General features: G+C 39.9%; 1 protein-coding gene across 1 annotated transcript; it reads right to left on the bottom strand.

Annotated features, from left to right (window-relative positions):
* Nucleotides 1-242: 242 nt before the first annotated feature.
* On the bottom strand, nt 243-21,775 carry LOC122549585 (nuclear factor of activated T-cells, cytoplasmic 1-like). Its single transcript, XM_043689420.1, has 3 exons — nt 21,049-21,775; nt 5,835-6,972; nt 243-489 (listed from the first exon to the last, which is right to left on the bottom strand). Exons 1-3 carry the CDS (start codon nt 21,206-21,208, stop codon nt 282-284), a joined length of 1,506 nt encoding a protein of 501 aa, XP_043545355.1. The 5' UTR covers nt 21,209-21,775; the 3' UTR covers nt 243-281.
* Between the last annotated feature and the right edge of the window lie 3,454 nt (nt 21,776-25,229).

The following is a 25,229-nucleotide window of genomic DNA, read 5'->3' as shown; positions in this document are numbered from 1 at the left end:
ACTGCAATCACACACCAATCTGACTGAAACCTTAACTGGCCTTGCATGAAATCATCAAAGGTACAAACAAAAATAAAAGTCAACTCATCAACATGTTCTCAGGCCAATGGAGTTTGGATAATAAATAACTGTCTTGTCATCCTGTGGAAGAATTAACACCTGAACACAGGTTGTTACTAAGAACCAAGTCACTACTTCAATACATCTTTCAGAACATATAAACTGCATGCTCGTTTTATTTAAAATCAGATAAAATATTTTGCAAGATACAAGCTTAGACGTTATGCAAAGTCTAAAATAAAAAGGATGTGCTTATAAGATATTCGAACCTGCACAATGGGGTGTCCCCCACCAGATGCCTTTACAGCTCCACGACTGCCTTCTGTTTCATAATGTGCTCTGTGATGTGATTTAGGTTGCACCTCAATCTCAAGCTCATACGGTCCTGAATGGGATGGCAACTGCCAGTCAAGGGCAGGCAGAGAAGGGCTAAAGAGAGGAAACACATGTCATTTCTTAAAATCTGCTTCAATGACCCCTAAGTAACTTAACAAATAAATCTTCTGCACATTAGAACACTTTAAAATATTTCACATGCATATAAGTACAATAGATTTATTATGGATATAAACTGAATCAACATATATACATGGCCAGAATTTCTACAAGCTTCTTTGAAAATATTCATTTGTCTTCCTCACTTGAGAAACAAGGGGCTGCATTTTAAAAGGCTTTGCAGTCCTCAACCGTGATGCGTAATGGCTTACACTGGAAGATGTGTTTGTTGCTTTAAGGCAAGACTTCCAAACCTTTCTTGGAAGGAAGTGCTGCCCTCGAGAGTTGAAGATTATTGAATTCCTGGTGGTTCTGCAGACACAGCAACACCAGCCTGGAGAAGTGGCTATGGCTGGGACTATAGGCAAACCCACCAGGTGAAGCAACCCAATCAAATCGGGGTCAGGGATCTCAGGCAGGAAGTTGAGTTTAAGAAGCTCTTTAGATGGTTAAAGGTGGGCAGGATGACCTTGAGAGTGGTGACTCAAATGAAGCAGTTGATTCACACAGGAGGTCATCCTCTTTAGGTATTCTGTCTGGATCCTGGAGTGGGCCACCCCCTATCATCACATTTAATCAGGCTCTGATTTTCATTGCATAATCACAATAAGTGCTGTTCTACTTATTTTAGTAAGTAATAAACAGTTTTAACTAATATCAAGAATCAATTATTGGTTCATGGGATGATGAAGTCACTGCATTTATTCTATGTGGCAGTTAAAAGTCAACTACTTTGTTGTAGGACTGGAGTCATTGTGGGCCAGATTAGTTAGGGATGGCATTAGTGAATCAGATAGATTTTTATTTAAAATTTCATCAATAACCATGATAGTATTCAAAACCACATTCCCAGAACATTATCTTAAGATTTTGGATTACAAGTCCATTGACATTAGTAGTGCACCACCATCTCCTACTATTCTTTGGAGAATGTAAGAAGTTATTGTTTGATCATCTTGGTAGCATTATTATAATTGCACAGCTAGCTAAAGAAAGTGCATGTCTCTGATGCATATCACATTTTATGTATATTATACACTGGGGCTCTGTTAGAACTGCATCACGTTTGACACAGGACTTTGAATAACTTAGGTTTGGTTGGATTCCAATTAATTGCTCCCACAGCTCAGCCATTTAGAGTCTAATTTCAGAACATTTTTCTCATCTATTTAGTTGTATTATTAATAATCTCTCATTTTAATACTAACTGTGGAATCTTCCCATTTTGTGACTTCAGTTTCTACTCAGTCCACGTTGTCTTGCACACATCTGTTTCTCTTTCTTAATGTTCCATAATGCTGATGAGCTCTCACAAGAAATTCTGAATGTCCCTCTTCAGCCTCAGTGATAATAGAGCTGATGTGGTTACAGCTGGCACGTAATCCAAATTTTCTTTCTGCTTCAAACATGCTACTTCAGTCAGTTCAGATATTCTGATAAGACTAACCAAGTTTTGTATAGATAATCTGATCTTTCACGTAGTTGTTCAACTTATGGATCTTGTGCCTCAAATCTCTTAGGTCTGTGTCTGAATATATGGATCTAAAGGAAATTTTTCTTTTAAGAATTGAAAAGCTCTAAACTACCTGAAGACTATGTATGACAAATGAACCACTTATGAGATAATTGAGCAACTTTTACATTACATGGAGAGTGCCCTTGAAATGGAGGGGCTATATTAGATTAGTTACATTTCTTGATTCCCTGAATGGATTACATAGGCTCATTGTCTACTGAAATGATTTTATTGTTAAATTTAGATGAAATTAATATTTTCAAATCTTTAAAAATTAATATTTTCACAACTTTAGAATGTCGCTTAGAGTCATAGAGATGTACAGCATGGAAACAGATCCTTTGGTCCAACCCATCCATGCCGACCAGATATCCCAACCCAATCTCGTCCCACCTGCTAGCACCTGGCCCATATCCCTCCAAACCCTTACTATTCATATACCCACTTGTTGAAAACATTTCAGACCTTTGATGTAACATATGACTTGAACATTTCAGTTTTAGATTATCATAATTTTTATAATTTGAAAATTATTCCAAGCAACCTTTTAGTTACCTCCTATTAAAATTGACTGATTTTATAACCCACATCTTCTTTGTAAGCTTTAAAAGATATGGTTCTGCAAGACTCTTCCAACTTTTTGTGGGCAGCACGGTGGCACAGTGGTTAGCACTGCTGCCTCACAGCGCCAGAGACCCGGGTTCAATTCCTGCTTCAGGCAACTGACTGTGTGGAGTTTGCACACTCTCCCCGTGTCTGCGTGGGTTTCCTCCGGGTGCTCCGGTTTCCTCCCACAGTCCAAAGATGTGCAGGTCAGGTGAATTGACCATGCTAAATTGCCCGTAGTGTTAGGTTAGGGGTATGGGTGGGTTGCGCTTCGGCGGGGCGGTGTGGACTTGTTGGGCCAAAGGGCCTTTTCCACACAGCAAGTAATCTAATCTAATCTACATTTGGAGACGGTGACAGATGCTTTCAACAATACATTCTTTTAGCTTCCTTTTCGAAGCAGAAAGTTCTAAAATATTTCCATATCTAGATGAGAAAATGTGTTAAAAATAAAGCTCTGTAAAATAAATAAAAATTATGGATGCTAACTATTTTTTCAAAGCATTTGTCACTTTCAATTTTCCAAAGTTAAAATGATCTTTTAGCATACTGTGTTGCATTTAAAAAAGAATGAATATTGTCCAGGAATCTTTAAAATGAATAAACATCTTTGAACCAAGAACTACCGAGCAAGGTAGCTTGAAAGAGCTGATAATTTGAAATCTGACAATTTCAGTACTAACCACAAATAGTTCAGCAATCGGAGTTTATTATCATTTTTGTTCTTTCATTTCTGGTGATGTTTTGAACAAAGTTCATTCATTCATGCTTAATGACCATCACAGAATGCATACACTTAATTAAATGTACAAGCCCTAAAGGGGTTAATTTAGATAGTGAAGAGGAATCCATATCAGAATGGATGGGATAAAATTTCACGATAGGTCTCTTAAATGTCAGATACAAAATTAGCAAAAGAGCCTTTGGAAACCCTAGCAAAAATATTGTCATAAACAATGTTAATAGCATTTTCCTCAGGTTTCTCAAATTAAAGCAGGAAAGCAGCAGAAACCTAATGGAAATGTATTTTCTAAATGAATAAGCTTATGAACTTCGATTTGCTGATAATTTTCTGATAAGGAAGTCTGCTTTTCTTATAAACTACAAAGTAAGATACTGAGCAGTGTTTCTTAGTAATTTATCATGCTTTGTGGGCAAATCCTTAAACGTATAACTAGGCCATTCATTAGTGAAATCAGGAAGCACTTAGTTTAACATGGATTACTAGAAATCTGGAAAACTCACTCCCAGAACTCTGTTCAGCCTGGAGGTCAACTGAAAACAATCTTCATTTTGAAATTAGGAACTTTATTGGAGAAGGACATGAAAAATTAAGGTGTGGTAAGCAACAATACAGTTAAGCAATAAATCAGCCAGAATCCCAAAGAATGGCAAAAAGAGCTTAAAAGATTGAATTGCCTAAACACTTCCTACATTCTTTTAACTTCAAAGCATTATGTTTGTTCGTGCTTCAGTTTTGTAATTCAAGTTATGGTTTGTTATATTGTTAGCAAGGTGACGATACTGTGACTTTAAGAAATGTGTTTTATCCTGGTTTATTTTATAGAGAAACTGGTATTTTAGCTATAGCTTTCTGTAGTTGTTGCTGGGGTCTCAGCAGGGTTGGAAAGCAGTGAATGTCGCCTGACTGCTACTCTCTCTCTGAGTTTTCTCTCAGAATTATCTTTTGATGTTCTTTCCTCCTGGATTGGAGACTTGCATGACAAACTATCAGTTTTCTGAATTTTCCTTTTGCCAAGGTGTGTTTATGGGATGTTACTATCTTGGAACAGTTAATGAGCAATAGTTACTGTATCTATTATTTTGTTAAGCATTCCAATAGAGTTACAGATAAGCTAACTCTTTTCTTTATTATTACTTTTGTTGTATTTTAACCATCACGTATGAATAAATTGTGTTTGGCTGAAAATCAATTAGTTTGACCAATTGAATTGCATCTGGAGCACAGCAGATTAATTTACCATTAAAACAATGGGATCTAGGCTACCAAGATAATACATTTTGAGGGGGTCTGGTCTGGTCTCATCCATAACAGTAATGTCACCTACTCCCCAGAAAATAGAAAAGAGAATAGGATAAATGAATCTAGGGATGATCAATACAGGATTCAGTCCTTCACAAAAAAACTCAGTACTTTTCTTTGCAATCGAAAGGATTTATAGATTTGTTTCTCAGAAAATGAGCAGAAACAGGAGGATTTACTTCATTTTGTGGCAAAATTGTTTCAAAGCAAGCAGCCTAATATTCAAGGAATAGGTAAAGGAAGGAATGCGGAGGGTATTAATGAACTGTATTTTAGAAAGGCAAACAGTGATGCTAATCAGAAAATTGTTATCCGGGTTGCCTGGCTCTTCATGAAGCTGTGTTATACAGATATTTCACTAAGAGAGTCACTGTTGCAACACGTAAAATGATTCAATATTTCTGACTGGTGTGATAGATACACGCAAAGTTTACCAGTAAAAGTGAGGGCTTGTCCAATCCAACATAAGAGAATTTGTATGTGCCGTAAGTTTAATTATTTTCAAACAATCTTGTGGACAAATGAATTTAACTTTTAGAATTGTACAGTCTTATTTTTTCAGATTGTAATTATTGTTGCAGAAAATCATTTTGTTTTAAAAGTTCTTGTTTTTAAAATTCCCTTAACTCTCTTAAGCACCAATTTTGTTTTGGTTTTGATTCTGTATACGATTTCGTGTTGAATTAAGACTTTTAATTTTTGTTTCCAACTTAGTGCTTCTCAGCAAGGATTTAATCTAATTGGCCAAGAAGATACACAGTTGCTTGCCACAGGTCTCATCCTCTGCAAAGGGTACTGTGCCAAAAATGGTTTTGTAATTATCACAAGTCTCAGTGGACAAGCCCAAGGAAGTCCATGGGCAAGTGGAAGGGCACTATTTATTTTCAAAATCCAGCTCATTATCTTATACTGATGATGCACAGAACCTTTTAAATTACATTATATTTTCTGAATTTCAGTACTCCAGTGGCTATAAAGTGCCTTGGAAGAGCCAAAAATTATGAGGTTTTAAATGCAAATCTTCCTTCTTATGATAGTCTACCACATTTCAATGCTATTCCTGAATAGGTTTAACATGAGCTGCAGTAAAAATCAGATTTCTGCCTTTCATACCTGGCAAAGGATGAAGACGATGATGACACAGATTTTGGTTTAGACCATGGGTATGGATGCTGCGGTACTGATAAATACTGTTCACAGAAAGTTTCTTTTTTGATAAGAAGACGAGATGCAGAAAATTCTTCTTGCAATGGATCACCACATGGTGAATAGGCTGTTTGTTCATCATTTCCTGGTTCAGGCTTGAGCAACATGGAAGGACTTTGGTCTTGTATAGTTCTTCTTGGGGATTTGACAGGAATACTGTCATTGATATCCATACAAGTGTCAGTGGTGAGTGCTGTAATAGCTGCAAGAATAGCAGAATTGTACTGGTTTCCACTCCCTGACCATGTCTCGTCAGTCATGCTTACCCGAGGTGAGGCTTGAGGTGATGGCGTTCGAGAATGATGCGGTGAATAGGATGGTTGTCGGAAGTATCCTCCATTGAATGAATGCCTTCGTTTGCCACAAGGAGACTGTGGTCTCGATGAAGGTCTCGAGGTTGGTCGTGGGCTCAGCCAGTTCTCCTCAGTGATACTTGTTCTCGGTGAAGTACCCGGTGAATGCCTTGGTGAATTCCACAGGGTGCATGCAGCTTGCCCACGAGCGAATCCTTCTTCGTGGGCTGTGCCCTTGGGTGACACACATGGTGACTGCCAAGGAGAAGTCAGTGGAGAGGTATCATAAGGAATGGAATAACTGGATTCAGATGCTTCAGAATGGCAACTTCGAGATGAAAGACTGCTTGCTGGGCTCAAACATGAGGGATCTCTGTAGGCATCTGCATTTGGCAGAGTCAGCGTAACTAATGAATTGGAACGCTTACAACCAGAACCATTCTCGATTCCACCCAGCTGAGTTTCATCAGTAAATTGATTATGGCCAAGGTGTATTCCTGGATAAGGAGTAATTTCAATCCTTGGACTCTCAAGCGTTGGAGCACCATTTGGTCTTACATTAGGAGTCAAGTAGTAGCTTGAAGCTCCAGTGTCAATGTTTCCCCCATATCCCATCATTTGATTTGTTGATGGAAGTACAGAAGCCACCGGACTTGAAGACTGCAGCCCATGGCAGGATATTGGTATGGAAGGATTTACCACACCTGTTGATGGAGTGACTGTGACATGTGGTGAAGCAAAACTGTAGGCTTCTGTGGAAAAAAATATGATAATAATTCCATTATGTATTTTCATTTGAAAGAACCATTTGTAATTATAAATAATTTGTAAGAAGTTTAATGATAAATTCAATACAGAATTTGTGAAAATTGCCTTTATCCAAAGTGATTAGTATGTGAGGAGAAAGTGAGGTCTGCAGATGCTGGAGATCAGAGCTGGAAATGTGTTGCTGGAAAAGCGCAGCAGGTCAGGCAGCATCCAGGGAACAGGAGAATCGACGTTTCGGGCATAAGCCCTTCTTCAGGAATGAAGATTAGTATGTGAACCTTGCTACTAATAATGAGGAGTTGATTATATTGTAAAGATATATACATTTTGGGCATTATTTGATTAAAGACTGATAGCACACAAAGGGCTCTGATAATACACTAGCAATGCAAGTACCAAGTGCCAGCTGTCTCAGAGGCACGTCATAATTTGGCTGAACAGGTTGACTGAAAGCAATTATCAAGAGAGTTAGTTTTCATTACAGTCCTCCAAAAAGGGGCATTCACTGTTTTACCTGGATTCATTTTGCTTTAATGTTTTCTCAAAGAAAGAGTGTACAGAAAGTTAGCTGGGACACTGGTTTGGTAGTTAGGAAGCAGAGATCTGTAATATTGCATCCTGTGAATAAACGTCCTAACTGGGAAAAGGATTGTAACCTGTTTTATACTTCATCATCTGATTTGCTACAATGAGAAGTAATTGAGGTAAATGCAGATGCATTTAAGGGGAAACTGGATAAGTACATGAGTGAGAAAGTTTTACAATATTGTTAGATCAAGTAGGCTGGAAAGTGGCCTGTATGGAGCATAAACAAGATTTTGATGGGGCAAAGGGCATTGTTTTATGCTGCAAGGTTATGTAACACTGTTATATTCAAACCAACTTGGGACATTTTATTACACTAAAGGGTATACAAAGATAAGTGGTTGTTATTGTATCTCTGAGCCTATCAGCAGTTCAGGATCTGCAAATTCCTTCCCAGACTCCTGCTAATACTGCTGATGATGTGAATTGGCCAAGATAATGCCACAAATATTTTTACCTTCTTCTTCGACGGAAGTGTTCAACATAAGCTAGATTTAACACTTTATCTTGCGGGAAACTGAAGGTGACATTCTATTTTGCCATGCACTACGTGAAACACAACAGGGACTTGCCACTCTAATTTTTCAATTGATGTATGAAAATAGTAAGATAGAAAATACATTGTGACATCCTTATAGTCATTGAAGGCTTGTTCTTCTTTCAAACATCATAATATCAAAACCATTTTACCAAATAATCCTATAACACTTGTGCAGCTAAAACTGAATAACTTGTCATTTACCTGCTGTTGCTATGCACAAGTTGAGTCTTTACATTATGCCTTACATGTCATTTATTATCTGCAAAGTGTTTTGGGACACTTGGAGAAATGCTTTTCTACATCAATCCTGAACTTGCATTTTACCTCTTACCCCTCCATCCTGTGGTGTGGCTTAACTTGCAATAATGCTCAGGATTAATTGTTCTTAGTTAAAATAAGACAAGGAAACACCCAAAATTGATCTAATTCCTTTCTCACCTTCAGAGTGTCCCAAAACAGTTCACACTTAAATTATTCTTAAAAGGAGGAGTTCCTAAATTATTTATGAAAGAGAGCAAACAAATTCCACCTTGTCAGGCAGACGTCGAATTGCTTTAATTCTAAATACTACATCTAATGCATCTCTATGAAAAGATTCCCCTAATTCATTTCCTCTGGTGCTCAGCATCAGGCTCATGGCCCTCTACCACATTATTTCCTAATAGTTGGATCTTTCTGCTGTGCCTCAGTGATCAGACTGATTCATAGATTCCCTACAGTGTGGAAACAGGCAATTTGGCCCAACAAGTCAATACTGACCCCCTGAAGTGTAATCCATCCACACCCATTCCCCTACCCTAATACTCTATATTTCCTCCAACTAATGCATCTAACCCACACATCCCCGAACACTATGGGCAATTTAGCATTGCCAATTCACCTAACCTGATCATCTTTGAGAAAACCAGAGCACCGAGAGGAAACTCACACAGACACAGGGAGAATGTGCAAACTCCACACAGAGTTATCCAAGGCTGGAATTGAACCCAACCCTGGCACTGTAAGGCAGCAGTGCTAACCACTGAGCCACTGTGCCGCCCATAGTCTATCATAGTCTATTGATCCATTATCAACTTGAATCTTAGCCCACTGATGCAGCCCAGCATTCTGGTTGCTTTCCAGTCTAATCCTCTTCAATTACTGGACACAGTCAGTTAGGGTGGAGTCTACCATCAGTCACATCGTGGAACAACTGCAATAGAGCTATCATGAAGGAAGACCTAAATGCAAATATTGACCAGCCCCACTCTTTGCTAAGCATGGACAGCCGTTGTTTCTGTTAGACATAAATGCACTTGAAACTTGGAAAATTCCTCAGAGTGAAGGAATCAAATTTATCTCAAAACAATGGTAGAAAATGAAGGATTTTATATTTTGGTTTCACATTGATTTAATGGCCTGGATTTTGTGGTCAGTGCTGAAGTGATGGCACTTGCTGCTGACCTTGAAGCTGCCCACAAAGATCTAGCACTCTCTCTTGCATGGATTTAATTTTTCCAAATGCTAATTTAATACACCAACTTCAGGGCATCCCCAGCATCCAACACACACTGCAAACCATGACATAAAAATTGCTGACGATACTTCAACATTTAGTAATTTTACAGGGAAGCAATATAAAGATTGACATATATATAAATATGAGATTAATGTGGAAATTGATATATTGTAATCATAATTTTTAAAAATAAAAATATTTCTCATATTAGATAAGTCAGTCATTCTTCTCTTGTGGATTAGCTTTTCAGGCTCAGCGGTGATTGTGACTTTAGAATCAGAAGTGTGGTGCTGGAAAAGCACAGCAGGTCAGGCAGCATCCGAGGAGCGGGAAAATTGATGTTTCGGGCAGAAGTCCTTCATCGGGATTCCTGCTCCACGGATGCTGCCTGACCTGCTGTGCTTTTCCAGCACCACACTCCTGACTCTAACCTCCAGCATCTGCAGTACTCACTTTCACCTAATGACTGTGACTTTGTTCACCATTACAAACCCCATTACAACAAAACTAAGAATTGCAAAGTGAGAGTTCACATCAAATTAGTGATTTCTGGATTATTTCCATTAGCACTGACTTAAGCAGTGCACTCTGTGGAGGAGAATGGAATCATGGATGACAACTTCTGGATGTGTGTATAATTGCATGTCAGAATGGTCAGTTTTATAGCGTAATGCCAACAAACACTGACATTTTTCACCATTGCCACCTTTTCACGATGTAAAATATTTCATATGTCTAGCATTATACCAGAATTATTTACATAAAGAATGGATATCAAAGGTCATCTGCTTAATAATTAATTATTATGGAGACTTTAACACACATTCTTGAATGCATGTGTAAAATCCAAATAAGATTGTAAAATAGGTTTACACAGCTAGAAAATACCCCTTCCCAGTCCCTTCCAATGTTGTCATTGAATACCCAAAGAAATATTTCTCCCAGCTTGGTCAAAATTACTTATTTTCACATGCAGATATGTACAAAACATTTGGGGAAAAAATTGTACTGTCTTTAAACTAGCAAAATCACAAATTTACCCCTACACCCTTGCAGTTTTCCCTAACATGGAAACTTTTGTTATGAATATAGATTGGAGAAGTTGGGACTGCTTCCACAGAGTTGAGAATTAGAATCCTCTACAGTGTGGAAACAGACCCTTCAGCCCAACAAGTAAACACCAACCCTTTGAAGAGTATCCCATTCCCCCTACACTATATTTACCCCTGACTAATGCACCTAACCTACACATCGCTGAATGCTATGGGGCAATTTAACATGGTAATAACAATGAGCAATTTAACATGGTCCAGTCACCTAACCTGCACATCTTTGGATTGTGGGAGGAAACTGGAGTACCCAGAGGAAATGCAAGCAGACATGGGGAGAATGTGCAAACTCCACACAGACAGTCACCCGAGGCTGGAATTGAACCTGGGTCGCTGGCGCTGGAGGCAATAGTGCTAACAACTGAGCCACCATGCCAAAAACCTTCAAAGTCATGAGGTAAATGAATAGCATAGATTGGGAGAAACTGTTCCTGCTCAGAAATGGACTGAGAACCAAAGGACACAGTTTTAAAGTGTTTTAAAAATAAAGTGTATGTGAGATGAAACAAAAAACATTTTCAGATGGTGAGTAGTTAGGGTATGAAATGCACAGCTTCGAAATGTTGTGGAAGCAGGTTCAAATGAGGCATTCAAGAGGGCATTACGTGATTATTTGATCGAAAACAATTTGTGCTTCACAGGGAAAAGGTAGATTGACACAAAGTTAAAATGGTCAGAGAGCTGGAGCTGAATGGTCTGCTTCCGCACCATAAGAATTTTGTGACTCTGTGATGGCAGTACATTGGTTTACTCAATTTACCTTCAAAACTTGGACATTAATAGAATCCAGACTGATGGGAAGAATGTCTCCTTGTTACTTCTTGTATTTGCCATTTTTGCCAATATCTGGCTACATTTAAAACCGTGTTATTTTAGTTTTGGATTCACAGACGCCTCCATCTCTGAACTAGCCTGAGGCATTTTCACAACTATATCTGGTTTTCCTGTCCTCATGGCAGATTCAGGTCTATGACAAGCTGGTATCATGTGAGCACCAGGATAAGTGAGTTGGATTTAGCTTATTTGCCAGAAATGACTAGTGCGTGGATGATGACCATCAGAACGTAAACACCGCAGCACCAGTTCCTAGTGAGCAGAGTTCTTCAGTGCAAATTATTCAAAATTTAATGTTGAGCAATGAAGAAATAAATGTGGAAAAATAAGAGAGTTTTGAAAAGTGGATGAAAATTATGCTAAAAATTTGATTCACAAACTACAAGATAAATAAATCAGGTATTGAAATAGAGGGAGCAAGAAGAAGTCTGGAAAAAGACACAGAAAATGAATTCTCAGTTTTCTAGCTGTTTGATCAGAACTGAGAAGCTACAGAGATTTCTGTTAGAGTGCAAAGTGATGCACAGCTGAAAGAGGGTCAACCTAAAGGTAGCTGGACGGTGAATGTCACAAAGTAGTTGCAGACAAGCTACAGTGGAAGTGTGAAGATGGTGCAAGACAGACTAGCAGTTGGACGCTGTGGTGGCTGATCTCCGAGAGACTAGAAACCTGCAGATGCTGGAATCCAAGTTAGACAAGCGGGAGGCTGGAAGAGCACAGCAAGCCATGCAGAATCAGGACGTGGAGAAGTCAACATTTCAGGTGCAACCCTTCTTCAAGGCTGGGGATGGGTGTAGGGGGAGCTGCAGATAAAAGGGGTGGTGAAGTGGGGATAGGTGAAGATAGGTAGAGGGTACGACCTGGAGTTGGTCAATGGAAGGAATGAATCTGGTTGGTGGCTGGGAGGAGTGGAAGGGAGGGGGAGGGGCTGACAAGGGAGTCAGGGGAAGGGAAGGGAGGTTATTTGAAATTGGAGAATTCAATGTTGAGTCCTCTGGCTTGTGGGTTGCCCAGACAGAAGATGAGGTGTTGTTCCTCTAATTTGTGTTTTGGTATGTTGTGGCAATGGAGGAGGCCAAGAATGGTCATGGCAGAAAGGGAGTGGGAAGGGGTATTAAAATGGGTGGTGACTGGGAGGTCTAGTCAGCCCCTGCGGGCCCGGCTGAGTTGCTCGGCGAACTGTTCCCTAAGTTCGCGCTTTGTCTCCCTGATGTAGAGAAGACTACTTCGGGAGACATGTTTTAGGATTGCATTCCCCCTTCCGCTGCTCTAAATCTACCCCCCTCTACTAACACTGTGGTTGACCACCTGGCAGCAGTGAATACAAGCAGATGCAGAGAGATCATTCTCACTTAGAGAGGAACTGGTGTAGGGGAAAATTAAAGCTATTTTCAGCACTAGCATACTTCACCTCCACAAATTCCAGAATTCACCGACTGTTTTGACAAAAGACAATCTTTAAAAATCATTTCTGTCATTAGTGCAGCTGTAAATTCTATGGAATTTGGATTGGTTGGGGGAACAATACCAGTAATCAAGTTTAATAATTTTTCATTCACTTAGCTGGTAATATTAAAGACACAAAGTAGCTAATGGAGAATAACTCACATTCAATGCGATAAAGTACATTTTAATCATCAACGTTGACTTGTAAAAGGCTTCAGTAGACTCCTACAAATATTAAATGGAAATCTCCAAAAACTTAAGCAACAAGATTAGTTTCTTGGACATTTTAAACTCAAGATATTCAGATAGCTTGTTAATTAGTTGGTTGTCAGCTTCTTTTTTTTGTGAAGTCATTTGTTTTTCATTAAAATTTCTTTGAGTTTTCCTTACAGATGGAAATTGTAATAATAGCAACAGAGCAGAAAAATCCATATGTAGATTCATACTTTCCTATAATCATAGAATCCCTACAGTGTGGAAGCAGACCATTTGGCCTATCAAGTCCACAACGACCCTCCATATAGCATCTCACCTGGACTCACCCCTCTACCCTATCCCTGTAACCCTGCATTTCTCATGGCTAATCCACCTAGCCTGCATATCACTGGACACTATGGACAGTTTAGCATTGCCAGTCCACCTAAACTGCACATCTTTAGACTGTGGGAGGAAACCGGAGCACCTGGAGGAAACACCCACAGACATGGGGAGAATGTGCAATCTCCACAGAGACAGTGACCCAAGACAGAAAGCAAATAAATGTAAGGAGAGAAAGAACAGGAAATATATTTTTTTTGTTTATATGGCAACTTTCATGATCTTGGGATTCCTCAAAGTACGGCATAGCCAAAAATGTTATTTTGAAGCACAGTTATTATTGTAATGTAGAACAAATAGGTAAAAATATTTCAGCCCTTACTCCTTTCTAGAATTTCAAGAATTCCTCCAGTGTGGAAAGAGGCCGCTCAGTCCATTGAGTCTGCACCGACCCTCTGAAGAGCATCCCACCCAAACCTAGCCACCTACCTGATCCCATTACCTTGCATTTACCATTGCTAATCCCCAAAGGCTGTACATCCCTAGCCACTATGGAGAATTTAGCATGGCTAAACCACCTAACCTCCACATCTTTGGACCATGGGAGGATACCGGAGCACCCATGCAGACCCAGAGAAGATGTGCAAACTCCAAACAGATAGTCACTCAAGGCCAAAATAGAATCTGGGTCCTTGGCACTATGAAGTACCTTCCACTGAATCATTGTGCCTCCCTTTAATGTGGATATCATGACAAACGAATGATTTGAGGGATACTGGCAGCTGCTACTATCTTACACCTGGCCCTGAAACTGCATTATACACTGCACAATCAAAATTATTCTATAGTATAAAGTTAAAGCAGGAGAGTGGGGATGGAGAACAAACATTTAGAAGGAATTAATCAGTTCACATACACTGGCCTGAACCTTACCAAAACCATCTAAATGTCATTTTTGTTGGCTTCTCTCCACAAGATCGGATGGGTTTTCTAGCCCTATCATCCCAAACATGCCTCATTAACTACCTACTGTAGCCCTGTGGTGCCCCACTTGTTCACTATTTCTCTGGATTCCCCCATTCACTACAGGTGAAGGTACCCAGTACTACTGAGATTCCTGGTGCCAACACCATTTTTCAAGGCTATTGTGAACCCAGTCAAGCATTGGGAATTAGATGCTGCCCTGCATGGTTCATGACATCTGCCTCAGACACAGCAGGTAAGAGGAAATCGAAGCCATACTTTCTGGACATGGACTTTTGAGGTCCTAATGGATAGGGTAGTGCAGAGGAAGGCTGTCTCCTCCCCCAAGCCAGCAGAAGAGGCTACAAGACCAGCTCATGCCAGCCTGGTCTGATATTGTCAGCTTAGTCAGTACAGTCTCAACTGTTGGAGGAGTGTCCAGCAATGTTGACAAAAGTCAATGACCTTCTTCTTCCAGAGTAAATGCTACCATCTCCTCTCTGCTACCTCACACTCACTCTCTGCTCATACACCTACCTTCCACCAAGGGTCATGCTTAATGTTACATGCAACAACTTCCCTCAGTCACACTCCTCCTTCCAATTCCCCCAGACTGGGAGAACCTGTATGGATAGTGCACCTCCTACTTACTCACTCTTCCCTCAACTTGCACCAACTGTGCCAGCCATTCACTTAACCCTCCCTGCCCTCCCCTTGACTTATTCCAAGACAAAACGACTCACTATCGGGCAGAAAGAGATGAGGTTCCTCACTCCTTAGGAGGGGAGGATTCTGACTGACCACACAGAGTTGCCAACTGAGCATGCCCAGGTCCTGAACTGCCATTGACAATGCCCTTGATTTATTGTGCCAGCACTCCCTGTCTGTGGACTATTACCCTTAGATTTTGAGACATTGTCGCTTGGTGATGTCATGTAGTGTGTCTGGCACATGGTGCATATGTGGCATTGTCATAGCATGGTGCCACACAATGACATGACCAGCCCCTGAACTGATCACTGCTGACAACCATGATAAGCGGCTGGTTTAATGACTGTGCTCAAAGGCAGGCAAGACAAAAGCCTGATAGCTCTGGCTGAGATGGTAAAGTACAAAAAGGCAAGACTATGTTGCTGTGAGCCAAGTAAGCACAAAGTGAGTGAGTACTAAGAGATATAGCAACGACCCTCCAAACTATTAGCTGAGTATTCATCTTTGTACTCAAATGATTAGTGCAATACTATTACATGAATCCCCAAGAGATCCTTCCACATCTGTCAGAAATTCACCTGTACCTCTACCAATGTCATCTACTGCATCTGTTGCACCCGGTGAGACAGGGGAGAAGGGATGCCTTCTTGCGAATCGTTTCAAAGAACGTCTCTGGGACACCTGCACCCACCAACCCCCACTGCCCTGTGGCTGAACACTTCAACTTTCCCTCCCACTCTGTCAAGGACATGCAGTTCCTGTGCCTCCTCCAGCGCCAAAAGTTTCTAATGGGAAACTTTTGACTTGAGAGAAATTAAAACTTATGAAGTGAATGACTTTTTCTTGCCATTATTGTGTGTATGCTTGCAATAATTGATCTCCCATGGCACTAACAACTAGCAGTCAGAACTTATCAGTTAATTTTTTTTTATATATTCTGTGGCTTATGTATCAGATTGACATCCCACTCTCTCCTGCTATCTCCTACTGACATCATACAAAAATGTCCCAATGGTAAAACTGACACCTAACTTCCCAGAGCCCCTTCACTCTTCAACACTCTACATTTGAAACACTGATGAATACTGTATTTGAATAAATCATTAAGATTCATAAAATATACTGGTATTCTGGACTCAGTTCAAGGCTGCAGTCTAGGATTTAAGTGGCAGTTATCAACCTTGAGTTGTGTGCTTACAGCCTGTGATGCAATGTGATTCATGTAACACTCAAACTTAGCAAGCAACCCAAAGTGTTTCTAAGCAGCAGAAGACAACAGGTGGGAGAAACATTAATGGAAGCCAGTGAAGATCTAGCTGAAGAGATTCATTTGTAGAAATATTATAAAGAACAAGGAGGAACTTGAAAAGAGAATTTCACAGTGTTTAATAAACCTAAGACATTGTAGGTGACAGGTCAGATGGAAAGCACAGTTAAAAAGGATATGATATCCAAGGTTTTATTAAAAGAGGCATAGAACGCAAATCTAAGGATATAACATGGAACATGTATAAGACACTAGTTGGAATATCATATATAATTTGAGAAGAATGTGAAGGTAATAGACAGAGTGCAGAAAAGATTCATGAGAATGTTCCAAGGATGAAGAACATCTGTTATGAAGAGGAGATAAAGAAGCTACAATTGTTTCCCTTGCAGAAGGAAAGGCAGAGAGGAGATTTGATAGGAGTATACAAAACCATGAGGGTCTGGAAAAAGTGGATGGAAGAAACTGTTCTCACTCAAACAGTAGAGAAAGAGACAGTACAGATTTAAAGTAATTGATAAAAGGAAAAAAAAAATGATGTCACAAACTTTTGTCATGCAACAAAGTGCTGAGATATTTATATCATTGATAATCACAGGTGAGGTGCCGGAAGACTGGAGGTTGGCTAACATGGTGCCACTATTTAAGAAAGGTGGTAAGGAAAAGCCAGGGAATCATAGACTGGTGAGCCTGACAATGGTGGTGGGCAAGTTGTTGGAGGGAATCCTGAGGGACAGGATTTACATGTATTTGGAAAGGCAAGGACTAATTAGGGATAGTCAGCATGGCTTGATGTGATTGAGTTTTTTGAAGAAGTAACAAAGAGGATCAATGAGGGCAGAATGGTAGATGTGATCTATATGGACTTCAGTAAGGCGTTCGACAAGGTTCCCCATGGGAGACCGGTAAGCAAGGTTAGATCTCACGGAATACAGGGAGAACTAGCCATTTGGATACAGAATGGCTCAAAGATAGAAGGCAGAGGGTGGCGGTGGAGGGTTGTTTTTCAGACTGGAGGCCTGTGACCAGTGGAGTGCCACAAGAATCAGTGCTGGGCCCTCTACTTTTTGTCATTTACATAAATCATTTGGATGAGAGTATAAGAGGTACAGTTAGTAAGTTTGCAGATGATACCAAAATTGGAGGTGTAGTGGACAGTGAAGTTCCTATTGGAAAGATGTTGTGAAACTTGAAAGGGTTCAGAAACGATTTACAAGATTGGAGGATTTTAGCTATAGGCAGAGGCTGGATAGGCTGGGGCTGTTTTCCCTGGAGCGTTGGAGGCGAAGGGGTGACCTTATAGAGGTTTATAAAATTATGAGAGGCATGGATAGGATAAATAGACAAAGTCTTTTCCCTGGGGTCGGGGAGTCCAGAACTAGAGGGCGTAGGTTTAGGGTGATAGGGGAAAGATATAAAAGAGACCTAAGGGGCAACGTTTTCACAAAGAAGGTGATATGTGTTTGGAGTGAGCTGCCAGAGGAAGTGGTGGAGGCTAGTACAATTGCAACATTGAAAAGGCATTTGAATGGGTATATGAATAGGGATATGGGCCAGGTGCTGGCAGGTGGGACGAGATTGGGTTGGGATATCTGGTCGGCTTGGATGGGTTGGACCGAAGAGTCTGTTTCCATGCTGTACATCTCTATGACTCTAAGTAACAAAGAGGATTTATGAAAGCAGAGTGATAGACATGATCTATATGGACTTCAGTTTGACAAAGTTCCTCATGGTAGACTGCTTAGCAAGGTTAGATCTCATGGAACACAGGGAGAACTAACCATCTGGATACAGAACTAGCTCAAAGGCAGAAGACAGAGACTGGTGGTGGAGGGTTGCTTTTCAGACTGGAGGCCTGTGACCAGTGATGTGCCACAAGGATCAGTGCTGGATCCACTGCTTTTCATCATTTATATAGATGATTTGGATGTGAACATAGGAGGTATAAGTTAGTAAGTTTGTGGATGACACCAAAATTGAAGGAGTAGTTGACAGCAAAGAAGGTTACCTCAGAGTACAATGGGATCTTGATCAGATGGGCCAATTGGTTGAGGAGTGGCAGATGGAGTTTAATTTAGATAAATGCGAGATGCTGCATTTTGGAAAAGCAAATTTTAGCAGGACTTATACACTTAATGATAAGGTCCTGAGGACTGTTGCTGAACTGAGAGACTTTGGAGTGTAGGCTCATTGTTCCTTGAACGTAAGGTCGCATGTAAGTAGGACAATGAAGAAGGCGTTTCGTATGCTTTCCTTTATTGGTCAGTGTATTGAGTACAGGATTTGGGAGGTCATGTACCTCCTGTACAGGACATTGGTTAGGCCACTTCTGGAATGTTGAGTGCATTTCTGGTCTCCTTCCTTTCAGAGGAATGTTGTGAAACTTGGAAGGGCTCAGAAAAGATTTAAAAGGATGTTGTCATGGTTGGAGGATTTGAGCTATAGGGAGAGGTTGAATAGGGCTAAGGCTGTTATCCCTGGAGTGTCAGAGGCTGAGGGGTGACCTTATAGAGGTTTATAAAATCACGAGGGGCATGGATAGGTTAAATAGACAAGGTCTTTTCTGTGGGGTGGGGGGGGGAAAGAGTCCAGAACTAGCGGGCATAGATTTGGGGTGAGAAGGGATAGATATAACAAGGATCGAAGGAGAACTTTTTCACACAGAGAGTGGTGTGTGTATGGAATAAGCTGCCAGAGAAAGTGGTGGAAGCTGGTACAATTACAGCATTTAAAACGCATCTGGATGGGTATATCAATATGAATGGTTTGGAGGGATATGGGCCAAATGCTAGTAAATGGGACTAGATAAAGGTCGGGAATTGAACCCGGGTCTACAGGCGCTGTGAGGCAGCAGTGCTAACCACTGGGCCACCGTGCCCAGTGCCAAATATGAATGGTTTGGAGGGATATGGGCCAAATGCTAGTAAATGGGACTAGATAAAGTTAGGATATCTGGTCAACATGGACGAGTTGGAATGAAGCGTCTGTTTCTGTGCTGTACATCTCTATGACTCTATGGTCAGATTTTGGAATGCGAGGTTTGAGAATACAGTGGAAGCAGACTCAAGTGAAGCATTCAAGAGAGAATTAAACTGTTATTTGAAATGGAACAATGTTTGGGGAGAAAACAAGAGAATGGCACTGAGGGAGATGCTTATTTGGAGCACTGACGAAATGGGCTGAATGGCCTCCTTCTGCAACTACTCTGTAAATGTAGCTAAAAGCTGTAAAGGAGGGAGGGATTGAAGGAAGCTGAGTCACATGAGCAGACGATGTAAGTATAGCTGAAAGCTGCAGAAATGGAGAAAAAAAATCCATGGAAGGATTTGTAAATGAGGACAAAGAGAGTGCATGTGATGAGAAGTGAAATGGACTTTGGTGGATAAAATGTAGTTTAGTTTTAGAAGACTTCCAGATTGTGGAATACAGGGAACCACAACGAACAAGGAGAGCTCGAGCCTTATAGAAGCGGGCTGGGGCTGGGGACGGGGACAAGATTATGCCCAGCATCTCCTGCATTTGCAGAATGAATCAAGTGCAGAGGAGGCCTTAGTGGTGGTCATTAGGATGTACGAAGTGAAACTTAATACTGTAGCGGATTAAAAAGGACACAGAGGTGACACATGGTTTAACTTGATTCTGAATGAACAATCGTGTGGGAGGATGGAAGCGGTGTGAGGAAGTGGAGATTTTAAAAATAGTTGAACAGATGGCTCTGAGCTGGTCATTGTTAACCTAGAAGTTCTATATCATCCACAATCGTTTGACAAACGATTCCCGTAGTGGTTCCCGTCTGATTGTTCTGATATTGCTAAATATCCATGACCTGTATTCACTGACTAACATTAAATAACCTGGTACACGGTGTTATCTAGAGAGTGTTCCTTTTCTCAGACTAAGCAATTGTTAAAACAGTTCCACAGGCCAACAAATAAAACACAAGTTATCCCCAAAATCATCACCAAAGCGGTCACCTTAATATTAGACGGAGCCGTCTTAAATACAATATGCACCCTTACTGTCCCGGTCAATTCGACAAGGAGTGTTTAACCATTAATAAAGGGGCAAATCAGCCCGAGTAGTCTACCCGTTTTTTTTCTCCCCGAATGATTTTTGATACCAGTTTCTAGACAAGCGCTGTGTTTAAATGCAAGTGGGAGTTAATTAAGAAGAGGCAACAAATCGGCAAATGATGTCGCGACATAAGAGATTTAACCGCATTTTCAGCTGAACAGAAGAAAAACAGGAAATTAAGGGCGTATATAGATTAGAGCAGTGTCACAAGAATACATGCACGTGGGTATGTTCAACTCACAATCTAAAATGTAACGATGGTATTTACCGCCTCTTTCATACATTTCTGCCACTTAATATAAGCTGTCTTTCAACAAGTGCGCCGAGAGGGCAAATACCCCGACTATACTCAACTGCTTCCGACCTGTTCCCTTAGAAAGGGGATAAATAAAACAGAGTAGGGAAGAACGAGCGACCCATGCTAGGTAGAAGCCAGTGCGGGTCTCCCAGCACTGCCTTGGGAAAATCTCAAAGTCGTGTGTGTACTGTACAAACCTCCGGGGCTGCCCGAGGCTGCATCGCGCTGGTTAAACTCGAAGAGGAAGCTGAAGTCAAACTCTTCCTCATCCTGGCATACGGAGGTCATGGGTGCGGAGTTGCTCGGAGGCGACGGCACAGCGGTACCCACTCCACTTTCCCCTCCGACACGCTGCATTCCAGGAAAGCGACTCTGGTCCGAGGCTTCGGAGTGAATTAAACTTGCCAACTCTTCACAGTGTAAATAAAAAGCACACCATCGCTGTTACTCCTGCAACGATCGACCTCTTCTGGACAAGCATCCAGCTGCTATCTATTTTGTTTTTGCTGTAGCTACAGTTCACGTTTTTCTCTCCTCTGTGTTTCGACGAGTTAATTTCCTTCGTAATCGCACTCAATCGGTTTCCGGGTTTCAAGAGTCACACAGTGTGTTCCTCTCCTCATATTTTAATATCTATGTGAGAACAGTCCATCTATGCGCTCCCCCCCCCCCCGTACACTTTCTATACTGAAAACAAAGGTCACTATTCAGCACAGTTATAGAAATGTATGACTGAACGGTTCTAATCTGAATACTGATTCATGTTAGCTGATTTAACTTCACAGGTCGGGATATCAATCATACTTTCACAGAGAGAAAAAAAATCATGTATTTTTTTAAAATCTGATAAACTGAAGGTTTTTTTAAAAAGGTCACCTCGACCTGAAAAGTTAATTCACAGATGTTGTTTGACCTGCAAGCATTAACAACACTTTTTTATTTCTATTTCAAATTTCCAACCTCCATGTGTTCTAGCTTATATTATTGTTTTAGGCTATAAATCCAAAATTAATCGTTTCAAGCCACGTTTTATTCTTTAATTTCTGGCATTCACAATGTAATATTCTCTATTGCTATTTCAATTTTTCTGTGTTATCTGCTACTCAAATGGCATTAGCAGTAACATGTTCATGCATTTGAGCAGAAGACCTTTCCTCCAATTAGTTTATTCTTCAAATCTCCCATGGGTTCCTTACCAGAACTACAACCCTGTAACCAATTTATTAACAGGAATCCATCTCCTCACTTTTGTTTTTAAAGCTGCCAATTTTTATTTCATTTGTTCTCTGAATGTTGGCAACATTAACAAGACCACATTTATTGCCCATTCCTAGTTGTTCTGAGGAGATGGCAGTAGTCCTCTCCAACTGCTCCTGTTTTTATGGTGAACATTTTCTCACACGGGTATTGGTTAGGGAATTCCAGCACATTGACTCAATGACATACAAAATCGTATTCACAAGTCATATCAATGAGAGATTTGGAGAGATACTTGCATGTGAAGTATTCCCAAGATATTATTGCTGGTTCTTCTTGGTCTACCAAAGTATGTTGTTGCAATAATGTTGGCAAGTTGCTACAGTGTAGCTTGTAAACTATCTAAAAACTACAGCCACAGTGTGCTGGCACTGAATACAGGGCATCCTATAAACTGTTCCAAGCTGAATAGTATTGAGATTCTTCATCTTTCTTGAGCTGCACCAACCATTTAAATTATGAGTATTCCAATACATACCCAATTTGGATCTTATATGGATAATGAGGGACTGCAATGAGTTAGTCATTGAGTTATAGGTTTCCTAGCCTTCAGCATTGCTCTAGTAGCCACAGTGTTGACCAAGCCTCATGTATTTAGCTTTCTGGTCAATGATGGAGTTCAAGGTGACAATATTGGAAGTACTTGGCAGTGATGTTAAAGGTTGGGGGACATAGCTATTTTTCCTTGTGTATTTATTTTTTGCTGAAGTTTCCTTCCACCTTTCAGTCCAAGCAAAGATATTATCTAGATTCCAATGTAGGCTGGTGTGAGTGGTTTCATTTTATTAGAGTAGCTGTGACTTAAGTTGAGCATAGGTCCAGTTTTGAGGTCAAGTTGAGAAAGGGCTATTAATGATGCAATGAAAGTGGTTGGGTGGAGGACACTTCACTGAGAAATTCTTGCAGCGTATATGATAATTGCTCTCCAACAAACACCTCAGCTTGTGTTTCAACAGGTATGACTTCAGCCTTCTGAAGGTTTCCCTTTAACTTCTGTTAATGTTCAATTGCTAAGGTTCCTTGGCAATCTATTCAATCACATGCTGGCTTGACAGTGAGTGCAGCAACCCTTACAATTCTGTTGGCATTTCACTCAAATCAGTTGAAGAAAAATTTGATCAATATACTACCCCACTGCTTATTTATATCATAATTATATCACACTAATTGAAAAGTGCTTCATAATTTTCCTGTTTTCTTTGCTACCTTTTTATCCTCAAATATCTAAAAACTCTTTGCATAAACTCATTACAAATCTTCTCACAAACTTTGAATCTAAAAACTCAATACCAAAAGGGATCAGAGGTGAGAGGTATAAGGCATGAAGGCAGTAGCATGAAGACAAAGATTCAGTACTTTTCTTTTAATTCTCAATTGACCTGATCCCAAACTTTCAAACAGAAAAAAAACATAAAAACATCTTACTTAGCATCTCCTTTTATCCATCAAATGTATAAAACTTCCATTTTGCTCCATATGCAATATTCATCTTTTCCTTCCATGTAACTATGTAGGCATTATAGCTTAATATAACTCTTAACAATTTATGTTTAATCTTTGCTTTGTTGGAACTGATGAAATTTCCACCGCAAGAGCACGTGATTCACTGAACTTATTTGATTGGTAAGAGGTTGAGTACATATTTCACAATGTTTTAGTGCAGTCATTTCATTTCAAAGATTGTGTTTAATTGGCACATGCACAAAACTACCTGCTGAACAATATATAACTTACAAAAAGTTTACACTGAAATTAATTTACAGGATTCCAAAAACCAAAACTCTCATTGTCAGAAGACAACTTGTCTCTAACTTTTCAAACTTTTTTTTTACTTATATGGTTTGTCTGTTGGTTTTTTAAAAAAATCATCGCTTTACATTGTTTTTAACATGTCTCCCATAACAATTGAGCATTGAAATTAGAAGTTCCAATCTCTTTTCCTGCATTGTTCTCCTATCACATTCTCCATTCTCAAATTGTTCAATTTTCTGGTCATATCAAGAGAGACCTACTAATTGTATATTTGCAAGCTGCCTGCATCTATCTATTCAGCTTGTGTTGTGTAGACAGTGGATCTTGTTGGTGCACATCTGCTTATCACTGTTATTGGTGTGATCAGCCTCTTATCACAGGGACTCTATGATCTGGTTTGTGCCATCTGTTAGACGAGGCAGACAACGTTGATAAGACGTGGGTATGCTCTCCAAGGGGATTTCCTTTCCTTACAAGTTAAACCAATGAATTCAGAATTCTACAGAGATTTAAAAATTGTTTTTTTTTAAAATGACTATTTTTAAACATTTGAGACTCAATTAAAATAATAGTCTCTTTTCACTAACATTTCCATTTTGCTACTTAAATATGAATTATTTTTGTACCCTTCGTCATTTGTTGGTACACAAGTGCAATGCTTAGCTATCAAAGCATAATAATTCACACAAAGGTTAATAGGATGGCTATTTTGAAATTAGAAAACACAGACATGAAGTAGGTGTAGGATAATGCACTCATTCTTTTATGTGCCCCACGTGTTTATTTTTAAGTGCTTTCTCTTCTAAAAAAAATAGGTGGGGCCTAAAATAAAATTTCAGTTATAGAGAAAAAGAGAAGTTGTCGTTATTGCACCAAATCCTTGGGGACAACCTTCTTAGATTTTTAAAAAGTAATTTCAACTGAGCTTTCAGTCTGTTTTGCAAAAAATGGCAACGTTGTAGACAAAACAATTATCTCGTGCAAATAGATTTCTCCTAAATCTTGTAATGTATGTGTGTGAGAGTGATCATTCTGCTAACCAAAGGAATTAACCTGGCAACATAAAAGTGGAGATATCAAGAAAAATAAAGCAAAAGATTGATTTGCTCTTTGAAGTTCCCTCCCCGGAGTGTCTCACTTCATCTCTGCCTCTTCTCAATAATCAAGTTTAAATCATCAAATAAGGGAAGCATGCAGCTACTTTGACTACTTTTATTTCTTGTGCTGAAATGATACCAGGGAGGAATTAATAGGGGTGAGGCACAGGTAGCTTAAGTTGACTGCAACAAGAGTGAATGGTTTCTTAACTGATTTACGTGCAAGTTCAGGTGTTTTAATACAGTTGTGAGGGAGCAGTTGTTTCCACTTG

Source organism: Chiloscyllium plagiosum, chromosome 4 (genome assembly GCF_004010195.1).
Source record: "Chiloscyllium plagiosum isolate BGI_BamShark_2017 chromosome 4, ASM401019v2, whole genome shotgun sequence".
In the NCBI taxonomy this organism is placed as follows: Eukaryota; Metazoa; Chordata; class Chondrichthyes; order Orectolobiformes; family Hemiscylliidae; genus Chiloscyllium; species Chiloscyllium plagiosum.
The sequence above is the reverse complement of the archived record's forward strand: the minus strand, read 5'-3'. Positions and strand labels throughout refer to the sequence as shown.